The 26,011-nt window shown below is 31.2% G+C and overlaps 1 protein-coding gene across 1 annotated transcript in view; it reads right to left on the bottom strand.

The window, feature by feature from the left end:
* Positions 1 to 26,011, bottom strand: part of LOC145276851 (ubiquitin carboxyl-terminal hydrolase 3-like) — a 49,443-nt gene that overhangs the window by 18,533 nt on the left and 4,899 nt on the right. Inside the window, exons 2-9 of the mRNA XM_080128217.1 lie at positions 22,737 to 22,797; positions 21,927 to 22,013; positions 20,168 to 20,251; positions 19,664 to 19,745; positions 17,820 to 17,899; positions 8,814 to 8,924; positions 405 to 518; positions 84 to 304 (exon numbers count right to left, since the gene is read on the bottom strand). Of these exons, the coding sequence (XP_079984343.1) occupies positions 84 to 304; positions 405 to 518; positions 8,814 to 8,924; positions 17,820 to 17,899; positions 19,664 to 19,745; positions 20,168 to 20,251; positions 21,927 to 22,013; positions 22,737 to 22,797 (840 nt within the window). The remainder of the gene's footprint in view (positions 1 to 83; positions 305 to 404; positions 519 to 8,813; positions 8,925 to 17,819; positions 17,900 to 19,663; positions 19,746 to 20,167; positions 20,252 to 21,926; positions 22,014 to 22,736; positions 22,798 to 26,011) is intronic.

Raw genomic sequence — 26,011 nt, 5'->3', positions numbered from 1 at the left:
CAATCAAATAATTTGCATATTTCATGATTATAAAAAGATCTTTTTAAACCATTATAAATTGTCCAAATATAAAAATGACTCACCAAGAAACGGATCATGTTTTCTTGACTCCATCTTACATATCAAACAGTTTACTTCATTTTGAAGTAAACCACCAAAAATAGCAGTTACAATTGTACTCTTCCCTTTAGCGCCTAGAAATGGACTATTATCATTTGGATATGGGAGAAGTGTGAGCAGCTCTGTGTGCAAACGGTCTAATAAATAACGCATGAACTCATGGGCATCTTGTTGCTGGTAACCCCTGAAAAGAATACGAGAAAAGTGGATGAAGCAGATTAAACAATTAGAGAAATACAAGAATTCAGAATGTGACAAGTCAAATGAAAATGAGATTCTCTTACCTAAATCTTGGTACAACTTGCCAAATAACAGAAAACAGAGAGTCGGGAGAAATGGCAGTCTTCGTTCCCTGCCATAATGCAATCAATATTTTACGTAGTTCTTCAACTAAAAGCCTGTGTTAAATGAAAATAAGAAAAAAAAAGTTTTTCATTTCATCACATTTTCATTAACGATGCAGATTAAAGGACTAGCATTAAAAGCTGATGTCTTTTTTTATTGAACATAAATTTAACACCTAATGGCATACTTTCCTTATTTGTGAACCAATCATTAAAACATATACATGGATGGAAAGAGAATAAAATTAGCATTCCAAGGAGCAACCTGTATATTCTAAACATGACTTTCTGATCTGCTTCCTACTTCAATTTTTATACTAATTAGTGTTGGGACGATTCCTAATTTTTATACGATTCCGATTCCAGGAAAATATTGATTAACGATTCCGATACCAAGTACGATTCCGATTCCGATTCCTACGGAATTATTGTTTTGAAATATACCAGGTAGTTTTATACTTATGGTCGGTAGTTCCCAAATATGTTCCCTAACTTAGGAAGAGATATTTTATGTCTACACCGTCGTGTTTTGGTTTAAATAAAATTATTATATAGTAAACTAAATGGAAAACTTAGCAAAATTTATTTTAGAGAAAATTTATTTTACTTAATTGGAATACAGAAAAAAAAACTCAAAGAAAATAGAATTTATCCTTCAGAGCAAAAACAAATAAAATAGAATTTATATAACAGAACAAAAACAAGAAAATTAGAGAATAAATACACACGATTCATTATTTTGGTCCTCATAGTTAACAGAGTTAATGAATTAAATAAAAAAAATATAGCGGAAGAGAAAGAAAATATATACTAATTAAATATAAAAAAGATAAATATTTAATTTAATAATTTATAAATGAACGTGCGTAATGAAAAAAAAACAATATACCATGTGACATGGCGCCGTAGATACAAAATAACCTTTCCAAAGTTAACGACCATATATGAGAAATACCATTAATCGAAAGTTTTTGTGTTTTATACCAAAAGGTAGGTATAGCGAAAAGTTACAATTAAAAGGAATTTCAAAAACGATTTTTTGTTTGGCTATTGATAGTTGTATTTGTGATGGCAGTTCTTCAGACCTCCATAATTCACAAGGAGTAGTTAACACCTATTATTTTTTCTTACTTTTTCATTGCTTTTACACGTTGTTTCTAACGTGAAGAATAAGTTTAGCCAAACTAATTTTGAAATAGGGTATATCAAAGGAACACATATAAAAATGATACCACTATAAAAAACAAATGAAATACTAGATAAAATTGAGCAAACATAATTACCAAAATTACAGAAAAAGATAACAAAAGAAAAAATTAAAAAAATGGTGAAGTTTGTTGAGTGAAATGAATTATTGAAAGAAAATTAATTGAACTAATAGAAATGTTAAATAAAAAAATGTCACATTTCAATATTTTTTTAATAATTAAATTCTCAGGGTTGTCGAAATTAAAAATTAAGTGATTTTTTTTTATTAGACTTCTTTCGAAGCTTGTTACCTTGAAAAATACATTTAAAACCCTGTTTTTTTAAAATAAATTGAAAAATAAACGCAATTAAAAAAATTTAATTGATAATTGAAACTTTAAAAACATATTAAACATTGAAAAATTACTTATCTCACAAATTAACGTCCAATAAAGTAGATCCAGTCTTCGGGTTTGTATTACTGTACACATAGATTCGAAAAAGTTGTCAAAAAACAAATATATAACAAATAAATGTTATCAAAGGCAAGATAAGTTACTTTTCTACCAAACTGAATATATTTTTTGTGTTTTTATTCAATGTAACATGTTTATTTAGTTCGAAAAACATGCAGTGTTTACCGATGTATTGGAAAATTCAAAATGGCGCCCGACTCTCTCTTTAACACGGTAAGTTTGGGAAAAGGTGTTATAAATAATAAACTAGATTAAAAAAACCATTAAAAAAACACTGAATATTTGTCAACTTATGTCATGGTAACATATATTGAGCAAATTTCTAACGGTATTTTGTCTAGTTTATTATTTATAACACCTTATCCCGAACTTATCGTGTTAAAGAGAGAGTCGGCGCCATTTTGAATTTTCCAATACATCGGTAAACACTGTATGCTTTTCGAGCTGAGTAAACATGTTACATTGAATAAAAACACGAAAATTATATCCAATTAGGTAGAAAAGTAACTTATTTTGCCTCTGATAACATTTATTAGTTATATATTTGTTTTTTGACAACTTTTTCGAATCTATGTGTACAGTAATACAAACCCCAGTCTTCATACAGGAATTCGGTTATAATAAATATATCTTTCCCAAACTTAAAAATTAAATCTTTTTTTTTTTTTTTTTTTGGAGAGAGAGAGAGAGAGAGAGAGTGCTTTAAAATCGCTGGGTAGTGCCGCCTAAAATTTTAAAGAAGTAAATTTTAGGAGTTTAGTGCCTTTCAAAGACGGTTGTCATAATTTATTATCATCATTTAATTTCCTTTTTTTCCTCCCCCCCCCCCCACACCTTTCCACGTGGTTCAGTAGTTAACCAGTGCTCTGTTGCTGTCAGTCAGCTATCTTTACCTAAGTTTTAATTTCTAGTTAAAAGAATTTTTCATGAATAGAATCAGCATTTTTAAAAATTATTTTTTTAGTTGTATATATTGTATTTACTCTTTGAAGTTAAGGAGGGTTAAAAAAATTGGTGACACCTAGATGGTGACGTAGGCAAAAAAAAAAAAAAAAAAAAAAAAAAAAGACACTGCGATTTCGACCCTCACTAATAAAACTGCTCTGAGTGACTAGTTGGTAATTTTTTGTTCCTTTTCTTTTTTATTTTGCTCCTCCAGTTTATTTGGATGCTTCATAGTTAAATGTTTTAACATGTTGGTTGTGGTCATGTTAGATGGCTTTATTCCTCGCGATATTTTAATTTGACAGACTTTGCAAATGGCTTTCAACTCATCATCTTCATCAACTTCAAAAAGTTTCCATGCAAGACTTTTTTTGGACTTTGGGCCATATTAGAAAATTCAGTTTATCTGTAAACAAATAATTTACTATTAAATTTTGTTTTAAAGCTAGTTGGATAATTAATTGAAAATAATCCGCTAAAAAAGACAAAAAGAAAAAAATATAAAGGGATGGGGCGGTAAATTGTACCAACCGGTAGTTAACAAAAAAAACTTATAGAATTTAATTTTTGAAACCAATGTATAAAAGTTTACATAATGAAATGCAAATATGCATTTTCTTTTGAATTTTTTTTTGGTTGACTGTGTTCAATTCACACATGGTTGATGCGGTTCAATATTGCTAAACTATAAGTCTTAAGTAAAATTCTATTCATAAATACTTTTTAAAATGAAATTATTTAATTAATCGTAAATATTATTTAGACATAAAAATTAATTGATTACAAAACCTTTTAAAATATATATATAAATTTCTTTTTCGTTCGGCAAAAAACTGCGCAAAACACTTTTAATTTTCAATTTAAAATTCTAGAAAAAAGATTATATTATTCTGCTTTTAATATAATCAAATTCAGGGTTTTATCTTTCTGGAGAAAAAAATTTAAAAAATGGATTTTATTTCAATGAAATTAAAAAAAAAAAACTTGACTGAATTGAATTAATTACCCTTGAATTAACGAAGGGGTTATTTAATAACTTTAGGTTTGGAAGAGATAGGTATGGGGTCGATTTTTTTTAAACTTCAAAAGAAGCCGACTACTGTCAAAACTTTGCGAAATAATACGTGATCAATTTCATTTTAGAGATATTTCTTTCAAAAGCCTTCTTTTAAAAAAAGAAAAAAAAGTATATTGTTCTATTAAACCTTTTACTGTTTAAATAATTTGACTTTGCTCATTTTATTTTAAGAAAATATAAGTTGAAAAAGCATTTTCATTCAGTATTAGAAGATTTGTTAGTAAAAAAAACAGTCGCCAAAAAGATAAGCGTTTTTTTATTTTTACTCGCAATGTAGATCCCTGCATACTTCTTTTCAAGTTAACTCTTTTGTAGTTTTGATTACAATAGATTTGAATGAATGAACCTTGTAAGGGAGGAGGCACTAAGCATTGCCCTGTTAGTAATGAATTTCTTTGGTTTCTTTTTATAACATGCTACATTTCTCTCTTGCTGTTAGAAATATCAGGAAATTTTTTTCTTTTTTTCAAAATCAGACTAAAAGAATCGTAATGAAGGAATCGGAAAATTAAGGTATTTTTTAACGATGTTATTCTGATTCCGATACCTCACAAAATACACGATTCTTACGATTAACGATTCCGATTAATCGTCCCACCACTAATACTAATCTTATAGTAACAAAAATTTGTCAATACTTGAATTATGAGTTAAAACTAGAAGGAAGGCCTGACATTGTTCGGGATTGAATGAGGATCAACAAATGAATGTTATACCCTCCCATACTTTTATTGCCATTGAAATTGGTGAAATCACCCAATTTTTTAATCAAATTGATTGCCTGTCCTAATTAGTGTAATGGAAGGAAGCTGCACATGCCCCCTTGCAATGATTTAATCCACAATATATTGTAGTCTACATTGCACTGGAGACAATCTACTGTTGATTTTATAAAATTATCTGTAAATAATGATTTGACTTGAAATTTAAAATGCAAAAGTCAAGTATCATGGTTCAATTGTGCTTTAAACAGAAACATTCATTTTAAACGCACTCCTGTCTTAGCAAGTGTACAAAACTTAAGTATCATGGTTCAATTGTGCTCTAAGAAGAGACATTCCTTTTCGAACACACCCTGTCTTATAAAAAAATCTATAGTTGATTTTATAGTTGATTTTCTGCTTGTGTGGTGATAAAACTTCTCAAATGTACTTGTGATGTTAGGTTATACAAAGTGTTAACTTTGGTCAAAATTGCGGTTTCTTTCACTTACTGGATTTTTTCGATTATTGATTTTCAATACTTATCAGATGCATTCTGATACAAAACCTATGTAAGAATACTCCAATACACATCAAGTACCTTCATTTTAAATTTAAAAAATAATTGGCCCAGCTGTTTTCGAGTCCATAGGGAATGAATTCACACAAAGTTCCTTTTATATAATAGTAGAGATATTCCAAGTTAAAAATTAAAAAAAAATGCTCAAAATTGACGAACGAGAGATAGAAAAATCTTTTTTTTCATTTTTACACTTCACTTAAAATCTGCAGTTAGATTTGATTGAATATTCTTGAGATTTCACAGATTATTTAAATCCATATGATCAGTTTTAGTGCCATTTGATTTGTGTTTTTACTATTACTAGAACTGAAGATCCAATTGACCAACTAAAAATATTTTAAAATTGATAAGGTATAGCAGCATACATAATTAAATATATAGATAATAGTTTCAGAATTTTTCTTATGTAAATATTTGATCATTTTTAATGGTATGGTAATTACTTTTGTTGAGTTCAATAAATCGCTTGTTGAATAGTCAATGCTAACTTAATTTTGCTATAGTGTATGCAAAGATTGCGTTATGTTCACAAAAAATTAAAATGCTTTCATTTTATTATTACCCCAAGTTTAACAATCATTTTGTAAAATTTTTCAAAGTTTATTGTGAAAAAATAAAGGATCAACTTAATTTTTTTTTTTATATAATCCCTCCAGACTGAGGCAATTCAAATTTTTGTCTCAATCTAGAGTGTCATTTTTTCGGAAGTTGGATTTCCTAACATTAAAGACTACCTTGCAATCATGGGGAGGAGGCAAGTAGATATGAATTTTGTTAATTTTTTTTAAGCTTACTACACTCGGTGCTGATAACATCTTCATACCTAACGAAAATATCAAATGTTTGATTTTACTTAGGAAGATAGGTAAAGGTATATTGGGTTTTGCAAAAATGCTATGTTGCTGTCCGTTTATTTTGAGAGAAAAAAAAAGAACAATTTGATTAGAAAAAGTCATGCTTACCATTTAAAACAAGTGATGTCACTAACAGAAAACGTAATGTTTGGAAAACTTATTTAAATATCAAAAAATATTTTTTGCTAAAGCTAACAAATCGTTCACAAATTTTTGATAAATTTGATTTTTATTTTCAATTAACATTTCTTGTCCAAGTGACACATTATTTTGTTAAACTTTCCAGTTTAGGACGTTTTTTTATTATTTCTCCACCTGGACTTCGAGCCAAGATCAGTGTAGTATTCTGATGCTACACTTTGCCTTTTCTGTTCTCTTTCAGTGAAGGAGAAATCCTTCATGACAGACAATTTTTATGCTTGTTTTTATCCAGATTGATCCTTTTTGGGGAGCTGGATTTTCCTTGCATTAAAAACTGACCTTGTGTCGAACTGTCTTCATGAGGAGGCAAGTAAATAGGAACTTAACTAGAAACTGAGCACTTCCAACAAATATTGAAATATTGATTTTGTATTTTTTTTTTTTTTCATATATATAATTGGGTAGATTAGTGTCTATTTGATTATAATCCGCTGAAAAAAATTGTAAAAAAAAAAAAGACAAAAAAATATATTGTGTGTGTGTGTGTTGGGGGGGGGGGGGTACTGCGCGCACATGTGAAGCAAAAAAATCATATTTCACATTTTTTTTTTCTTTTTTAAAACAAAACATTTTAATTCACCATTAAAAACTACTGTAATGCATAAATGTGCACACGTTACATATTTGTTTTTCAACTATATTTTTTAAATTTGACCAAAAATAACGCCGGATTGCTTTAAAATTATATATTCTGATAACCGAGCTTTAGTTAAGCTAATTATATTCTAATAATATGAGCTCCAATTAAATATGTAAGAACATTTTTTTTTTATTTTCATTTTTTTTTTTAATTTTTAATTCGTTCTGGAATAAAAAACAAAACAAAAAAAGTTTGTTTACAGTAAAGTAATATCAGATATTAAAGCTGCTGCTGCTGCTCCTACAGATCGTTTTTAGATACTTTTTAAAACTAGAACGATTTTTTCCAGGTATCATGATTTTAAATTGCTCGGTACCACAAGACAAAGCCGGTTACATTTTATTTTTAACGGATAAATGTAGTAAAAAGATTGATTTATTTAACAGTGGGTGTCCAAAGAAATTTTTTTTCAAAATTTTCCAAACTCGTCATGTTGAAGTCTTTTTTTAACACGAAAAAAAAAAAAAAAAAAAAAAAATCTTACTGAAAACGCCATTTTATAATGTTAACATTTTTAGCACTTTATTTGCTGAAAAGTCTTAAGATATATAATGTATATTATTATTCATTAATTTATTTGAAAGTATTCATTTTCGAACAAAACGGTGGTATTTTGAGGACTTAAGATACTTTAGTTTTTAAATATAATGATTTTAGCAGAACCCTCTTGAAATCTGTAATTATCCAAAACGTTTTATCGTCCATGTGTATTGCTACTCAAACTGCTAGTCTTTTAAATTTCCTCCCTGTTTGCTGCTTCCCTGACTGTACAAACATGCAGAAATTTAAATGTAATGTGAACAAACATCTCACTGCTCAACTCCCTGCTTTGTGACAATGTGCCGTGTTTGGAATAAAAAAAAATTTTTTTTTGTTGAATTACAACAAATTGGAAGTTTTTATTTTTTTGGTTTGAGATTAATGATTTTCTTTTCCAAATTAAAATTATTGAAATTGAATGTCAAGGTAAGGGTGAAAGTGAGGGATAAAAAAAGCTTTGGTTAGTCAAACAAGATAGCATGTTAAGTTAGAAAAATTATTTTTTTAAAAAGTCAGTTGTCAGGCATCCATATGGGTCCTTATATATATAAGGTGGAATTGAATAAATTAATATTATAAATATTCTACATTGTTCATGGATGTTAATTCATTCATATAGTCTAGCAACTATGAAAATTTGAAAAGATGTATCTAGCTTGTTACATTTAACTTTATTTTTAACTCCAAATAAATTGCTTGAAATAATTTTCTTTTTAAAATTTGGCTTTTAAATACAAGAGAGCATATTTTCAAGATATGTTCATTCATTCAGTGCAATTAGCGATGAAATTTATTTCAAACTTAAGTGTAACTGCCAGACCAACAAAACTGTCATTTCAAATTTGCTGCCAGACCAAAAGATGCATTTGTTTAGCAATGAACCTTATTATTGCAATTATTATTAGCAATGAATCTTATATTTAAGCATGCAAATTGTGTCATCACAGAGATGAAAGTAGGTATCTAAAAGTCTTGAGAAACTGGTTATTGGTGTTCAATAACATCTCTGCTCAGACAGACATAAGATGAAAACAAAATGAATCAACAAAATTTTAGTTCTTTTTTTTTTCTTCTTTCAAATATTTTTAATGTGAAAATATTTCAGACTTTTTTGTCGACTTTTACAAATTGAGATTTACTTACACATCTTCTCCATTCTTTGTTCGTTTCGCATATTGACATTTTCTCATTTTATAAACTTGATCTTCTAAAGATGGAAGACGTTTTATATAGCAAGAGAACTCTTCAATATTACTGTAAAAAATATACAAATAATAAAATTTATTTTTAAATTATGATTAAAACATTTTTAATATTTTGACAATAGAACAAAAATGGACAAAAAATTATGCCTGACCAATTCTTTTTAGATAAAATAATAATATAAAATATGAGATAGCTTTTTTTAAACAAAATAAGCAGAATTAATTTTTAGCAGAATTTACATCTAAAGTAACCATATTCAAGTGAGACTAATAAATATGTTCACGTATTGTAATTGATAAAGTACATTTTTGTATAAATGCATCTTTTTAATTAGAAATTTCGGCACTTGTACAGTTTAATCAAGACATTAAAAAATGAAAATATCAAAAAAAGGTTATATTGTATGTATCCGTTTTGGACTGAAGATCTCTGAAAAAAAATTTAATTTAATTTGATCAAGTAGTTTTTTTTTTTTTACAGCGGAAAAACACGTTCTTATGAGAGAGCATTGAAGTCAGCCATTATAGAATTTGTTAAACACGCCACGGGGAGATAACTCCAGTTAAAGCGCTGATATTCCCTCCCCATCTTTAATACTAGCTTTTCTTCCTAAAAATCGAACCTTTGCTCGGTATTATAACAAATTGTTTTTTTCGCTGTAAAAAAAACAAAAAAAAAATACTTGATGAAATTAAGTGAAATTTTTTTTTTTGAGAACTTTGTTCCATAACGGATACATGCAATATAACATTTTTTCGATATTTTCATTTTTTAATGTCATGTACAAGTACCAAAATTTCTTGTAAAAATTATCTTTATAAATAACATTCATTTGTTGTAAAGCAGTATTTAATAATTTTTTTATTAGCAAGCAATTTCTTGTATAGTCATAAATATCTTTAAAGCAATTTTATAAAATTTAAGTCAAATTTCTAGTCATAATTTTATTAAGATTTTTTTATATAGTCATTTATGAAATTTATTTTTGTCAAAGAATATTTCTTCTTTTGCTATTCTTCATAAACAAGAGAACAGGCATAAGGATATATTCTTTTCTGTTGACATATAGAAACAAGCATTTCTGATTGCAAGTTAAAAAAAAAAAATTGGCAGAAGTATTTTCTCACTTTGATATTCTTAATAACACAATGATATAATTTGAATATTTTAATATATATAAAAAACTGTCTGAAAACAGTAATCTATGTCTAGCAATATTATGAATCCCTGGCAAAATCAAATAACCTTGCTGGTAAATTCTCACGAGTCATTTCTCCTGAATAAAAGAAACAGTTTTGATTCCTAGGCAACAAGTTGAACCCCCCCCCAAATAAAACTAACTAGTAAAACAAAAGTAGGTTACACAGGTCAAATCTAAGCATGATTGATGAATTATTGAAAGATAAATTCTTGCAGTTAAATTAACATCTCTGATAAATAGAAAAAGTTATTTCAGTAAAAAAAAAAAAGAAAAAAACGAAAAAGAAAGAGAAAAAGATTATCAATTTAGGAAAGTGAGTGGAGACCAACACTCTCCGTGGAAGAGGAAAGGAGTAGTAAGGATAGAGTGATTATTAAACGTAAAGAGGAAGATAATACAGAGAGAAGTCATTTAGGTAGATATGATAATCGCAGTAGTAGAGAAGAGCAAGTAATTTGTCAATAAAAGCAAGGCTCTCCTTGGCATTTCCTGACTAATTCATGCTGGTGTCAGTCACAAATTATTAGAACTTGGAATCAATATTGCCAACCTAAACTTTGCCCAGAAATCTTAGAAGAAAAATGAAGTTGAAAAAACTAAACCAATTGAGAAATGTGTGTCTTACAACAGAAAAATGTAAATATCCATTTTGTTTGTTGGAATATTTAAGAATAATTATTTTTGATAAGAAAACAATCACCAACAAAATGACTTGCTAATTTTTCTTTTTTTTTTTTTGTGTGTCTTGAAAGTGATTCAGTTTTTCAGATATCAACAAACCAAACCTTTCCAGCAATGAGGATTTTCAGCTGAAAACATATTCATGTGAAAATTGTGTTGCCATTTGGACTTAGTGGCTTGCACATTTTGTGTACTCTGGAGCTGAAACTGATGTGTGTTTTTGAGCGACCAGTAAATGCCTGAATAAATTTGAGGAGTCTAAGACTAGACAATATTATATTTGTAATCCTGTGGTTGGAGATCGCATTTAATTTGTTACCACCATGATGAAAGGGACAAAATTTACCCACATTTAAATTCTGACTGGTCATGACATAATTCATCATGTGCGTGTCAGGCCACAGAGAGATCAAAGCAGTGACCAAGGGGCTCCCTTGATACAAAAAAGTAACAGGGGCTGTCTTTAACCGCAGCAAGTCTGTCGGCCTACGGTTGGGCACCTGGAGCAGTGCAACTATGCTTCCGGGCATATTCAGCTGGACTGATGGACCGTCCACGTTCTCGGAGTCTGGTTTGGACCAGGTCCACAGCTGGATAAAACTTGATCAGAAGTACAGACTAAGATCAAATTGTCAGTGGAGACTTGGATTTGAAGGAGATTGTCCTTGAAGGGTTGAGCAGATGCGTGTGCTATTTACATCTTCCTGCTCATCCTTTACTGGTTGTCTGTACTGCCCCTTCCAATAAAACACCTCCAAGTTTTCACAAGCTCCTCTCCTTGCTTTTGTGGGAGAAGGGAAAGTTCACAGGGAGGTCTGTATTCAAAGTCCAAGTGAGGGAGACCTGGGACTGCCTGATCTCAAATATCCTAAACATGCTGAGAGATTGCCTTTCCCAGGTTGTTTGCTAGAGGAGGATGTTCCATGGGTTCCTGTGGTCGGAAGTGTTTTCCCCAACATTAAACATTAGACTCTTTAGTTGAAGGCCATTGTAGGCCGAGGGGGAAATTAAAATTCTTTGCCGAATGCCAAACTGTGCTTAAAGCAAGTAGTGTCCTCTCGCAACCTAGGAAGAAACTTTATTGGGCATTAGTGGTGGGTACCGCTTTGGATCCCCCCAGAGAGCGGCTGGGATGGTCGGAGGAGATCCACTCACAATGGAATTGAGCGGCAGGATGGGACTTTCTTAACAATTCGGAATTTTCCCTGAGCAGAACACACTGACCCTCTTTGCCAACTTGACAAAGAAAATGAAAGAATCGTTCCCTGGTGTCTGTGCTGCAATGACTATGAAATTGAAATGGTTGAGCACAACTTTTTCTATTGCAACATACTTCAGGGACTCATGGAGTATGTCAAAGCGTTAACGGCTTGCATCGATGTCGAGCACCCACATTTCATTGACACCATGGATTTGCCACTGTCCGGGGAGAAAAGAATGGTTTTTCTAGCCATCCTAGCAGTGACAAGAATGGTGATTTGGATCACCCGCCTCAAAAAGGTCTACAAGGGACATTTGTTCAAGATCTGGGATCTGATTGTTTACTTTAAACATTTGCTTAAAATAAAAATCAGATGCGATTGGAGGAGGTTGCCTCGAGCGGACTTTGATAAGAGGTGGGTGCATTATAGTTTATGCATCCTTCAAGGAGCCAGGTTTGAATTCGTGCTCACGCCATAAAGCATGGCACATGCGGTACTGGGTTCTTCAGAACCCATCCTGCTAGAATAACTTAAGACTTTAAAAAACTCTTGACTGGTGGTACAAATGAGATCCTGTTCCTGTTTTGTTTTTGGTACTAGAGAACCTCTGAGAGTTTGCTCAATCCATGCATTCTTTTCTCCTCCTCCAAATTTCTTATAGGGCTTCATGCCCAAGTTTTTTGTTTGTTAATTTTTACTTTGATTGTTTAAACTTTAAATTGTAAAATTTACAATCAATAAACTATATAAATAGGAGCAAAGTGTAGTATCTGTTCTGATACTACACCAACTTTTCTGAATTTGATCAGTCAAGGAGAAAACCTTTTAGATTGAGACAATTTTCATTTTTGTTCCTATCCAGAATGCCCCTTTAAGGAAGCTGGATTTTCTCCAGATTAAAAACCAACCTTGTTGTCTAACTCTGCCCTTGTAGGGAGGTAAGTTAATAGGAACAATCACACTTATGTTTGTTGCTGCTAATATATTCATAGCTTTTGCCAACTACTACTCATCCTTTATGGCATCACACTATTTTTGCCAACTACCATTCATCCCTTTTTAAGTGAATATATTTATATATATATATATATATATATATATATATATATATATATATATATATATATATATATATATATATATCTATATATATATCTATATATATAAAAATGTAAAGTTGGTTCGTTCTAAACAAATAAAACCCTATTTCTAAGTTACCAATTTATTTGAAATTTTCAGACAACCCATCTTTAGAGTCGAGGTATGTTTTTATGTTATTGAAATAAATTTACCTCGCGATTTATTAAAATTAAAATATTAAATAAAATAAATATATTTTTTTTACTGCGAATCTGTTCTGTTGATAAAACTGAACTTCCGGTTCATTTCACAGCCACGAATTGACGAAAGATTTCATTTTCTGTTAACTCGATAAGTAAAAAAAAAACAAAAAAACTTACTCATGCAGAGAGTGATCCGTGCTGAAATAATGTTATTATTTAAAAAGCCATTCTTAACATGGGGAAGGGAGGGTGTTTTGTACCTATTCTGTACTTTAACCTTACAATTGAATAAAAACATATCATAAAACTTTAATTAAACGTGGAAAACGATTTTAAAAAAATAGCGCGGATCACTCTCTGCATTAGCCCACACACACAAAAAAATAATAATAATCCCATATTTTAAAACTTTAAATTCATTTATGTACTTATGAAACATTACGTTTTAATTGTTTAGTTTATTTTCACGGCATTGTTTACATAAAAAAGTTTGTTTTAACTTTTTCTAAACTGTTTCATTTTTACGACATGCCTCAGCGTATTATAAACACCCTAACCCCCCCATGTTAAAAAAAAACAAAAAAAAAAACGCCCTTCCATAAACCTCGAAAGCCGTTCTTAACATGGGGAAGTTAGGGTGTTTATAATATGCTGGGGCGAGTCGTAAAATTAACGAAGTTGCTATCTATTATTTATTGCAAAAATTGCTTGAAATTTATTTATTTGACAAAAAAATTAAATTTTGGTACTCCTTGGGCGTTGAGTTCCATGGCGACCAGTAGAAAAAAATAATAGTCGCTCCCTTAGTCTCCCACCTCACCCCGCGCGTAACATATTTTATTTACTGACGTTGCCGTAACTAAACGATTATATGTCACATTTACAAACATTTATTTATTTATTTATTTATTTTGAAAAAAGTTTTACTTTTTATGAATATTAAAAGAAAAATGGGTACTCATGCAGAGAGTGATCCATGCTGAAATAATAACGTTATTATTTAAAAAGCCATTCTTAACATGGGGGAGGGTGTTTTGTACCTATTCTGTACTTTAACCTTGCAATTGATTAAAAAAAAAAACACGATTTAAAAAATAGCGCAGCAGATCACTCTCTGCATTAGCACCGAAAAATGTTACTAAACATTTATTAATAATTTCTCACTTTTTACAAACATTTGATTTTAAATTTCTTTTTAAATGACGACTTTTATCGACTTTTTTTTTAAATATCCCCCCCCAATGGTGTTTATTCCGAAATCTGTTGTTAACATGGAGAGGTTGGGGGTGTTTATTCTGAAAGCCGTTCTTAACATTTGTGGAGGTGGATCTAATGTAAAAAAAAAAAATAAATTTAAAAAAAAAACTAAATCATTTACTAATAACTTCTCACTTTTACAAATATTTTTTAATTTACATGCGCAGATGAACAAATTGTTGAATAGTGCGAAAACAAAACATTTAGGTCCACCTCCACAATTTTCTTTTTTAAATGACGACTTTTATTGATAAATAAATTTACTTCTCCGCAACTTTTATTGATAAATAAATCTACTTCTCTGCCACGGGCACTGAACCCCTCCTTTTTTTTTAATAGTATTTTCGGGTGGGTATGCTGACAACAAATATCAGTTAAATTTTGCAAATAGCCCCCCCCCTCCAAAAGTGGTGTTTATTCCGGAAGCTGTTCTTAAGATGAGGAGGTTGGGGAGGGGGGGGTGATTATAAGGTGGACCTAATCTAAAAAAAAAACAAGTTGTTTATGCGCACATAAGCAACTATTTTTTTATTAACTTTTTTTTTTAATTTTTAATTTAAAAATTAGTAAATTTCAATGAATAGAATAATAAATCATTTATCATTAATATGTGTTTTTGGTTTTGTGTTGAATGAAACTTTTTTTTTTCATTACAACAATAATGAACCAATTTAAATCTTCCGGCATGCGTTTAAGGGTTACAAAATTATCAATAAATCGTTTAGTTACTAAGCCAACGTCAGTAAATAAAAAAATGTTACATGCGCATGCATTAGCCTTGACTGGGAGGGGGGGGGGCTAAGGGAGCGACCATTAGATAATTATGCTGGTCGCCATGAAACTCAACGCCCAAGGAGTACCTAAAGTGGCACTTATGCACTTATGTTACCGTGCTATTTTTTAAAATAGTATTTTCCTGTTAAATTCAAATTTTACAATATGTTTTTCTTTTATTAATTTGTTAAGTGAAAGTACAGATAACCCGGTCGGTTTCTAATGCGAGGAAAATCTAGCCCCCCCCCCCCAAAAAAAAAGGGGTACTCTGGATAATAACAAAACATTAAAATTGCCTCAGTCTCGAAAGATTTCTTCTCTACTGAACGAGGAAAAAAACGATGAAGTGTAGTTCACCTTCTGTTTCTCTCCCCCTCTCTCAATATCTCTCTCTTTCCCTCTCTCAATCTATCTTTCTCTCTATATCACCCTCTCCATCTCTCTTTGAGCCCCTTTCTCTCTCTAACTCCCTCTATCTCTCTCCTTTCCTCTGTTTCATCCCTCTCTGTTTCTAACACTCCACCTCTCTCTCTGTTTATCTATCAATCCCTTTATCTCTCTATCTCCTTCTCTTTCTCTATTTTCCTCTCACTGTCTCTTTTCTATCTATATATCTTCCTCTCTATCTGTCCATCTCTAATCCCTCATCCTATTTTAGTCTCCTAAATTAATTACAGTGAATAAGGCATTGTCAAAACATGGATAAATCCTATTTTAGTCACCTAATTTACTGACTGTGAGAATAGAAGTTATTTGGAAATTACTGCTACCTTGAACAGCACCAGAAGTAACTGGTAAAACCTTTCTAATTAAATTGATTTTGGCAGCCATTTGGTAACAAAATGACATAGCCTTAGCCCTTGCTGCATGAGGAATACCTGCGACCTTGCTGCCAAGTAGAAGAATTATTTATTCTACTTTAAAACATTCAACTTTTCAAAAATCTCATCTTCGACATCTCCAAAACATCCAATATGGGGAAAAATATTGCAGAAATGCAAACTTATTGTTTAGGATGAATGCACAATGGTACGCAAAAAATCACTTGAGGCTCTTGGTCGATCCTTGCAAGATTTGTGTGGCAATGTCAGACCATTTGGGAATGCAGTAATATTGCTTGCAGGAGATTTCAGACAAATGTTACCTGTTATTCTTCAATCAACACCAGCAGATGAAATAAATGCTTGCCTCAAATACTCTACTTTTTTGTTCCATATGAAGACATTAAACTTAACTCAAAATATGCATGTACAGTTGCAGACTGTTCGATCCGCACAAAAACTTTTGCATCACTTGTGGGAAATTGGGTGCGAAAAAGTGCCAGCTGATCAGAGTTAAGGGCAAAATTCTTTGACTTTTAACTTCTGTAATTTCTGTAATTTTATTTCATCAAAAGAATAGTTAGTTTAAAAGGTTTTTGCAGATATTCAGAATATAAGAATTCCATTTGACTGAGTGAATGAGCTATTCTTGCAGGTCAATACAAAGATGCCCATGAACTTAACGCTATAGTCAAATACAAATCCATCGACACTGTTGTGAAAGCAGATAAAGTGGTTAATTATCCAACAGTTATATTTGCCAGGGATGCCACCGCATGTATTGTAACTGAAATTTGGTGTACTAATTATCATGTTGTGAAATATAAACCAATCCAAGCTTTGCAATGGCACATAGCTTGCAGTAAAAAAAAAAAATAACAAACAATATCATAGAAACAGGACCTTTCACAGATGAATATATCTTCATTCCATGCATTCCTATGATTCCACCGGATACATCATTACACTTTAGCAAATTGCACTTTCCAATTTTATTGTCATTTGCAATAACCATCAACAAAGCACAGGGAACAATCTTTACAATTGTGGGTCTTACAGTTACACACTGACTGTTTTTTCACATGGACAATTTATGTTACATATTCAAGAGTCACCAAACCGGAAAATCTCTATATCAGCTAAGAAAATGGAACAACAAAAACTGTGTACCCATGCAAAATGGAAATTTAAACCTATAAGAAACATGCTTTTTCTCATTTTAGAACTTTTTCCATTGCGCCAATTTGAGCCACAGCAACGCGTGGCAGGGTACAGCTAGTATATAAATATAATTAATATTAACATTCATTATAAAAAAAGAATATCATCACTAGTAGTAATATATATATATATATATATATATATATATATACATATATATATATATATATGCATGCAGTATTTTTACAGTGAGTGGTGATGTCTCTTTCCTTCTCCAGCTGCAGATTAAATAGCATTACTATTAGTGATGATATTCTCTTTTTTTTATAATGAAATTATGTTAGATGCCAATGTTAATATTAATTATATTTATTTCAGTTTTTAATGTATATTTTTTTATTGTTTTATTAAACATATAATAGGTTTTCTCATCCAAGAATATACTTATTTTATCTGGCAAGATAAACAAATGTTGATTAAATCAACTTTAGTATAAAAATTTGGTACGTATCAACATTCATTTATAATCTTAAAATGAAGAGGAAAAAGCAAAATAAAAATACCTGAGCGACTGTAATACTGCATTCATAAAACATGTATTGCCTAAATTCCGTAATCCTGACCTTGGATTCAGATTTTTTTCCTTAAAAATAAATAAAGATATTTTTAAAATCCATATATATATATATATTACACACACACACACACACACACACTTAATGAACCTTTTTTAAGAATAGAATAAAAAAAGTAAATTTCACATTTGCAATAGTAACAAAATTAAGAAAAACTAAAATTTTACTTTATAATTTATTACTCCTTCACTTATTGTTATATACAAGACAAAAGAAATAATTACATTGCACTCTTCCTTATGAAATAATGTGTAAAAAAAGGATTTTAAAAAGTCATGAATATGAAAATTATTTGTATCATGGTATAAAACCAAAGAAAATAATTTCTGCTTAAATAAACACTCATTTATTATCATTTTGTATCTACTCTGTCAGGAATGCAGGGAAACCATTTTAGTTTATAATTTTTATTTATTTGTAAAATTTAAAAACTTTTACAGAAATAAGAAAGACAATTCTTTTCATATTCTTCAAAAATAAAAACAAAGTGATTTTGATTTGTCAGTCATAATTGAAATAAATGCTTCCATATTATATAATGGAAGTACATCTTTTTAAGATAAACTGTATTATTATAATGTCAACAACATGGTACAACTATAACAAATAAAAATTGGCTAATCAAAATTAAAGTCTGATATGTTAGCTTAAATGCTATTTAGGTCCAACTTTTAAAATATCACAAGTTAACATCATACATTAGTAACATCAAAATAAAACTAACATGAAAACTTTACATGACAATAAATGTTATTGAAAAACGTGTTACTGTTCATGCAAGGTAAAAGCATTGTCCATTTGGAATCTGTGTAAGAGACACCATTGACCCTTTTATGGAAAAGAAACAGAATCTGGCTGAAAACCTGGCTAGCCACTGTGAGGTCAAACCGATAAAAGATCTTTGAACTAACAATTTATAAAATCCAACAGTGGAAGTGGGAATAGGTCATCGACGTTGTTACTGAGGATGCAACGAATAGTCCAAGCTAGAATGTATTAACTTGTGATGCAGCCAAGTCATTAGAAAAAGCAGGCTCAACTCAACCACAATGACGAGCCTATCCATATAGTATGTAACTGCATTGTAATGATAAGGTCAGTCTCATTGGAATTTTCACAGAAAGCAAATCTTGAGAATCTAGATTAACCTATTATTCCATTCATTGCTTGAAAGGAGGAGGATATTTTCAAAGATATACAGATGAACAATATGTTGCATCCACATTGCATTCAAGTATCTATTTTGCCAATTGAATATCTATTAATTACTGAATATTTCATAAAAACAGTGATCTACCATTTTTTATGTGGATTTATGATTTTAAAATTATTTTGTAATCATTATAATATTTAATTATACATGGATTAAACTCATAATATTTTGTTTATTTAGCTGTATATCAACAATTCTTTAATGGTTATTTAACGTTGAAACGTAACATTTATTGTATATGATTCATTGAACACAAATTTCTATTTACCCCTTGCTAATAGAAATTATGGGTCAAAATATTCGTAAGGTGTATCAAAATATAATTGAAGAAAACCAGCCAGATTTGCAATTGGGTGATTTTAAAGTCCACTACATTAGTTATGTACCACTTGAATAAATTACAAGGTTCCTATTGAAATGCTATTTCAACAGAAAAAGTTGAGCATCAAATTTGTGACTTATTCTAATCAATGAAATGGCAATTTTTAAATATTCATAATTAGTAAAAAGCAAAGTAACTAAAACAATTTCATAAAAATGAATCCTTATTTTTACTCACTAATTTCATTTTCTTCCTTTTATTTTCTATTGAATCACTTTGAGGACTTCTTTTGGATTTTTCACATAACTGAGTTTGAGGGCTTCAAAAAAAAAATATTAAGAATTGGAGAGAAAAATATTTGCATATTTGTTGAAGTGAAAACTGCTAAAAAACAAAAAATGTAAAACAAATCTGAATTATCGAGAATACTAGACTATTAGAAAAGATTAAATGATAATTTAGTTGCTATCCATACTATAATTCATTTTAAATTATTTTTTAATATAAAAGTTTAATATTTTCAGTATTGGAATAAATCATTAAATTAAAATACAAACATGTAATTATTAAGAGTCATAAAAATTTGATTAAAGTAAACATGATATATGTATGCTTTTTTTTTAATAAAGTGTTTTTATAGAATAGCATAATTTTCAGTCATTTACCTAAGCAAATAGTCAGGTCGTTTGGAAGCAGATGACACTAGCTCCAATCTGAAAAGAAGAAGTTGTAAAACTCTACCTGTTTAATGATTGAAGATGTTTGCGTAACTTGTCAAGGTGTCCACTTTTAGTATCATTGATGACAAATTCATCACAGACATAACTGGAAAGGAAAATATTAAAATGAAATTTCTGTCTGAAAAACCAAAGAAAATCAAAATATGTGATGAGAAACACATGTTATAAAAATGAGAAAAAAAAACTGTTACACATTAATTTTAGAATATAGTGTACATGATGGTATGAAAGTATCAAAAAAGGGGCAAATAATACAGCAATACAATTTGCACATGCAATGAATTCAGGTTATTCACTTTCGTTGACACTACCACATATAAGGTCTGTAAAAAGACCATTTTTGTGCCACAAAATAATCTAGTACAATGACGTGTAATATATAAACAAGTTGCGCTTTGGTGAGTGTTCCTTTATTTGAATAGGAAACAAAAATTTTGGACCACATTGATTTGCCAAAAGTATAAGGTTACTGAAGTATTACTGACACGGTTTGACCTCCAAGAGTCTTCATATACAAAGGTAAATCTTTCTGATTAGTTAAGTTTACTCATGTGACAGATTAGAGAAGGCTCATGTAAACCGTGGGTTGAGACACTTAGAATCTTTGTGCCTAATTGAATGTTGCCAGATAAGGAAAAAATCTGCGGTTATGTTATCTTTTTCTTTATTTGGTTTCAGTATTCAAAGAGTTGTGAGTGTTCTGGGTTCCAGGCAGAGTAATGTCTCACATCTTCTCTTCATGGAATCCAGTCCAAAGGGTTAATATCCACTAGGTTGCATACACTTAAATTGCTTTTCAAACCATCTTCCTCAGTCTACCATGTTTCTTAGTGCTCAGGATATCCAGGCACATTATGAAGTTGATGTAAGAGGTTGTACATGGCTGAACCATCTGTGACACCAGGAACATAAAACATTCGTAATTTTGCCAATGCCAAGTTTCTAATGAAATATTGGTTTAGAATAACCAAAGCCAGAAAGTGTTTGATAAATGTAAACTTGTTTTTCCAATAAGTGAGAATGGAAATGGTAAGCATCTGTAATGAAGAAAAAATATACCATTTCAAAATGTTTTATGGGATCTTTTAGATGTAATATATGTGAAATTAAAACCGTTATCTTTCTTCCAAGAGTTCTAACTACTTATCAGAGGAATAAGTATTCAGATCTTATCATCAGCTCAACAACTCCCAGAAAAGATCTATATTATTAGCAAATATTATCAATCATTACACAAAAATTGTACAAATCTATGTCCGGTAAAAAGAGGTGTAAATAAGTATGAATTAAGTTTAGATATAAACAACCAACATAGAAGCAGAGGAAATTTTTTTGTCTGTACCTTTGGTATGTAGAGTTATCATTTAAATGTTTTTCTTTCCACTATTGTCCTTATCAATATTGATCTGCATATTTCTACTATGTTTTGGACAAAAAGTAGGAGAAATTAACAAAGAAAAACAATGTCAATAAAAAAGGTAATTTTTTATATAATTTAGCTAAAGTATGCATATCCTTACTCAATGTACACGGTACCAAGTTTGAACCTTAAAAACTGTAGGTTTCTTTACAGAAAGTCATTTCTGAAGATAATGTGTTGCATACAGACAAACCCTTTGAAATTAAAAAAAAAAAGAAGCTCTTTCTCTCCTCCTCCTCCTCCCTATGGTGTACATTTACTACAATTAATTTACACCCTTCTTTGCATAGTTTTTGTTACACTTTTATTTAAGAAGAATGATATAAAGAAAAGGATATACCAAAAAGCAGCATAACTGTCACAGTCTAAGCAGACAGTGTGAGTGGGTTTTTCTTCTTGATGTTTTTTTGCATGGCCATTTACATAGCTGAGAAAAAAAAAGTTTGATGAATTAAAAAAAATTTGCAATTCAGAACAGTCACAATAGTATGAAATTAAGAAAAATAAAACAAACATTTTTAAGCAATTTTAAAAATAAACAAAACAATAAATTTCTAGAAGGTTAATGAAGGTATAGGTAAAACAGCTTTTTATAAGGAGTGGAACCAAGGAAGGCTACTTAAAAAATAAGGGCATTTTGGGATACCATCTCTAATTTGGGAAGCAAAATCAGCTCCCCATTTGTAGACCTGGTAAAGGTATAAGGTATATATATAAAGTTAGGTATGTGTATATGTTTAGATATTTTTATGCATAGGATTCACTCCTAAACTAATTAACAGATCACAATTAATTTGCAAACATAACTGCTAGATACAAAGGTATGTAATGTGAGTTATATTTAGTTTAATTTACTCTTTTGTGAAAATTCAGATACTTTTGATTTTTTGAAATTATAGCAATAAAATATTACACATCAATTAATATTCTGTAAATTTGAGTTTCTTTGAAGCATTTTAAAGAAGTTTCAGAAAGCATGGGCACAACATCCCATTTGAAAATTCAAATTTATCGGATTTGCATTAAATTTGATCTGCATTAAGTAAAATTCATTGAATTTTCACTTTTTCCTTAAATTTATATTTTAAACATTTACATCAACAAATCTTAAAGAACTAAACGAAAATATAAAAATTATTTTATAACTTACCGACTACAATTTACAACGCCACAGCATAAACAAATCCATGGGCTTTTTTCCGTTTTACATACTACAAAGACAAGCCAAGGAAATACTTCATTTAGTTAATCAAATTTTAATTTTTGTAGATGTACAAAAATTATCTCCCAGATTTACCTTCCAAACAAATTAATTACTAAAACAGATTGGTTCTCTCACAATACTTAATAGATACATGTTTTTTTTCTTAATGTTAGAAGGGAATCTATCTCTAATCCTACATTTATTTATTTAGAATAGAGCAAAACTTTAAAGTAAGATACTTAATATTTTCATCTATGCGGAGGCACAGAAATACATGGGGTATAAAACAGGCACACGGTTACTCCTGTCAGTGTGATGGACCTGTAGATCTTGCTAAGTCATCAATCTAGGAGAAGGAAACTCTCATATTAAAACTCGGAGACGGAGGCCTCCTCAGTCATGGTCGACAACCTTCCTAGAGATGGTGGCTTGAACAAATTCCCTGGTTTGCAAACCTAAATTACTTAAAGAGTAGATTGGCTCTACCTATCCTCGGCTTTCACACTCCTTCTTTGTCTATTAGTTAGGTGCAGACGTACAATACCAGGGACTCACCAGAGCCACCCTGTGCTTGGCCTTGTTTCCTGACTAAGACATTGAATTCCGTTCCTTTATTCCCTATTCTCAATTTCTTTCTTTCACAAACTGAGAAAATTGGATTTGCTTGCATGCCACTTGTGCTCACTCAGCTGGTTTGGGGCGGCCCTGTCTGAAAGGTTGAGGGTACTTGATTGATAGTTTGTCTGGCTACTGTTTCCGACTGACTGTACAGAATCCTTAGCTCTTTGGTAGCAATTAGAGCAGCTACTCTATCATCAGTTGTATAATAATCGAGATAATTGTAGTACCATGTAGCACGTGGAAAAAGACCCTGCTGCTATCTCTGGTGGGCTTTCACGAGACCACAACTTTCTAGGCAGTACTCAGCTAATTGACCAGTGTGTGTGAGTATACTTGGCTTCAAAACTGGCTCACTTTGCTCAACACTCTTCCCTAACCTGAAATTAAAAAAAACATAATAGAATGACAACCCAAACAATTATCACAATCAAACCAGACAACCACCCAAACAAAACCAATTTACCTCCTCCCTTGAGGCTCGTTTTCACAAATATTCATGGGTTTAAAAGTAATCTAGATGATGTAGAGTCATACCTCTTACAAACAAACTTACACTCCTCAATCCCCTCTAACTACTTTAATAAGACAGGATACCTGTCTCTCTGTCGTAAGGACTTGGATAGATATATGCACGGGCTTGGAGTCTATATTCGTAGCACCCTCCCTTTAACTCTTTAGCAATATCTTGAATAAGATAATCAGGCTTTTATGTGCTTTCAATTAGTCTTTCATCACTGTGTTAGTTACTTATATTTTCTCTACTGTTCTTTAAGTCAGGACTGTACCCTAATCGATCATGTCTCAGATAGTATAGATGCAGCACTTTCCTTAGATAGTAACGCCCAAATACATGTGTTTGGTGACTTTAATATCCACCATAAAAATTGGTTTCTCAGGTTGCTCTACTTATAGCTTCTCTATAGTCCATTCCTTCACACAGACAGTAATGTTTCCAACCTGCTTTCCAGATCATGAACCCCAGCAGGTTTCACTTCTAGACTTATTCCTCACCACAGTACCTGAGAATTGTGTCACTAATGATCACAGTCCACTTGAAAACGCAAACCAACTAGTGGTATCAATTGACATCACGCTTAAATCCCAACCTCAAAGTGAGGAACCATTGCTCAAAACAACAAGGTACTATAACAGGGCTGACTGGGAAACCATCAGAGAACACATCCAAGATGCCCCATGGACTGATATCTTCTCTCTTCCTGCTGAACAGTGTACCAATGAGAAAACTGAATGGTGAAAAATGGGCATTGAAGCACATGTCCTCGCACGGAAATATTATAGCAAGCCTCACTCACCTCCATAGTTCACTACAGATTGTGCAGTTGCCATTGCATAAAGACAACATGTATTCTGCCGGTTTGTACATCATAAGTCAAATACAAATAGGCAAAAATTCATAGATGCTAGAAATCATTGTAAGAGAGAATTAGCGACAGCCAAAAGAAGATATGCTGAAATAATCATAGAACACATAGAATCGCAAAAGATAGGAACTCGTGATTTCTAGAAAATCTATAATAAATAAAGGGTAATCAGTAATTCCCTCACTATCTAACAACCAGAAGGTCACATGCTTGGCAACCGAGGAGGTGGAACTGCTTACTCAGCGATTTGCCTCCAACTCCACCTTAGAACCAAGAAACAACTCCCTCCCAAATTTCCCTATGTGGACTGAAGCCACACTAGATGAAGTAAAAATTACCCCTTCTCATGTCTGCAATATCATAAAAAACTTAGACACCTCTAACGTGTGTGGGCCTGATTTCATCCCTGCTATACTAATTAAGAAATGCTCAGCTGAGCTAGCCCCCATACTTTCCAAGCTCTACAATAAATGCCTTGCTGAATCTTGCTTCCCTAATAGCTGTAAGATGGCCTCTGTGGTACCACTGTACAAGAATTCTGGTGAAAGAACTAACCCTCTCAATTATTACCCTATCAGTCTCCTCAACCTCTTCATTAAAATCTTTGAGACCTTAATTAATCAAGTACTAGTCCACCACCTTGCAAAAGCAAATCTCTCTGACAAACAGTATGGATTTAGGTAATGTCGTTCTTCTGCAGATATTTTAACAGTCATCTCTGAACCATGCACTTTTACAAAGTGGCATGAAGGGCTGCTAATAAAAATTAAACAGTATAACTTTATAACGTATACTAAATATAATTAGATCCTTTTTAGACAATAGGACCACCCAGGTTGTCATTGATGGGCATACATCCAAGCAGCATAACAGGTGGGAGTGCCTCAGGAGTTTTCTATTCTTGGACCACTATTATTCCTGATATTCATAAACGACCTCCCTCAGTGTGTCTAAGATGTGTATATTTGCTGATGATACAATGCTCTATAAAATGCATGAAGGAAGAATGGATGTACATTAATCTAAGGCAATGGCAAAATTCTTAGAAAATGACCTCCAGATCATAGTGGAATGGGGCCACAAATGGATGGTGACATTTAATGCTATTAAAACTAAGCTGCTCTCTTTTAACAATTACAAGACACCTCTCCAACCACCAATATCCATGACAAATAACACTCTACCTGAGAATTCTTCCTATAAACTCCTTGGCCTAAC

Source organism: Euprymna scolopes, chromosome 5, assembly GCF_053919585.1.
Source record: "Euprymna scolopes isolate OS-2025 chromosome 5, ASM5391958v1, whole genome shotgun sequence".
NCBI lineage: Eukaryota > Metazoa > Mollusca > Cephalopoda > Sepiida > Sepiolidae > Euprymna > Euprymna scolopes.
This window is presented reverse-complemented; position numbering and strand designations above follow the sequence as displayed.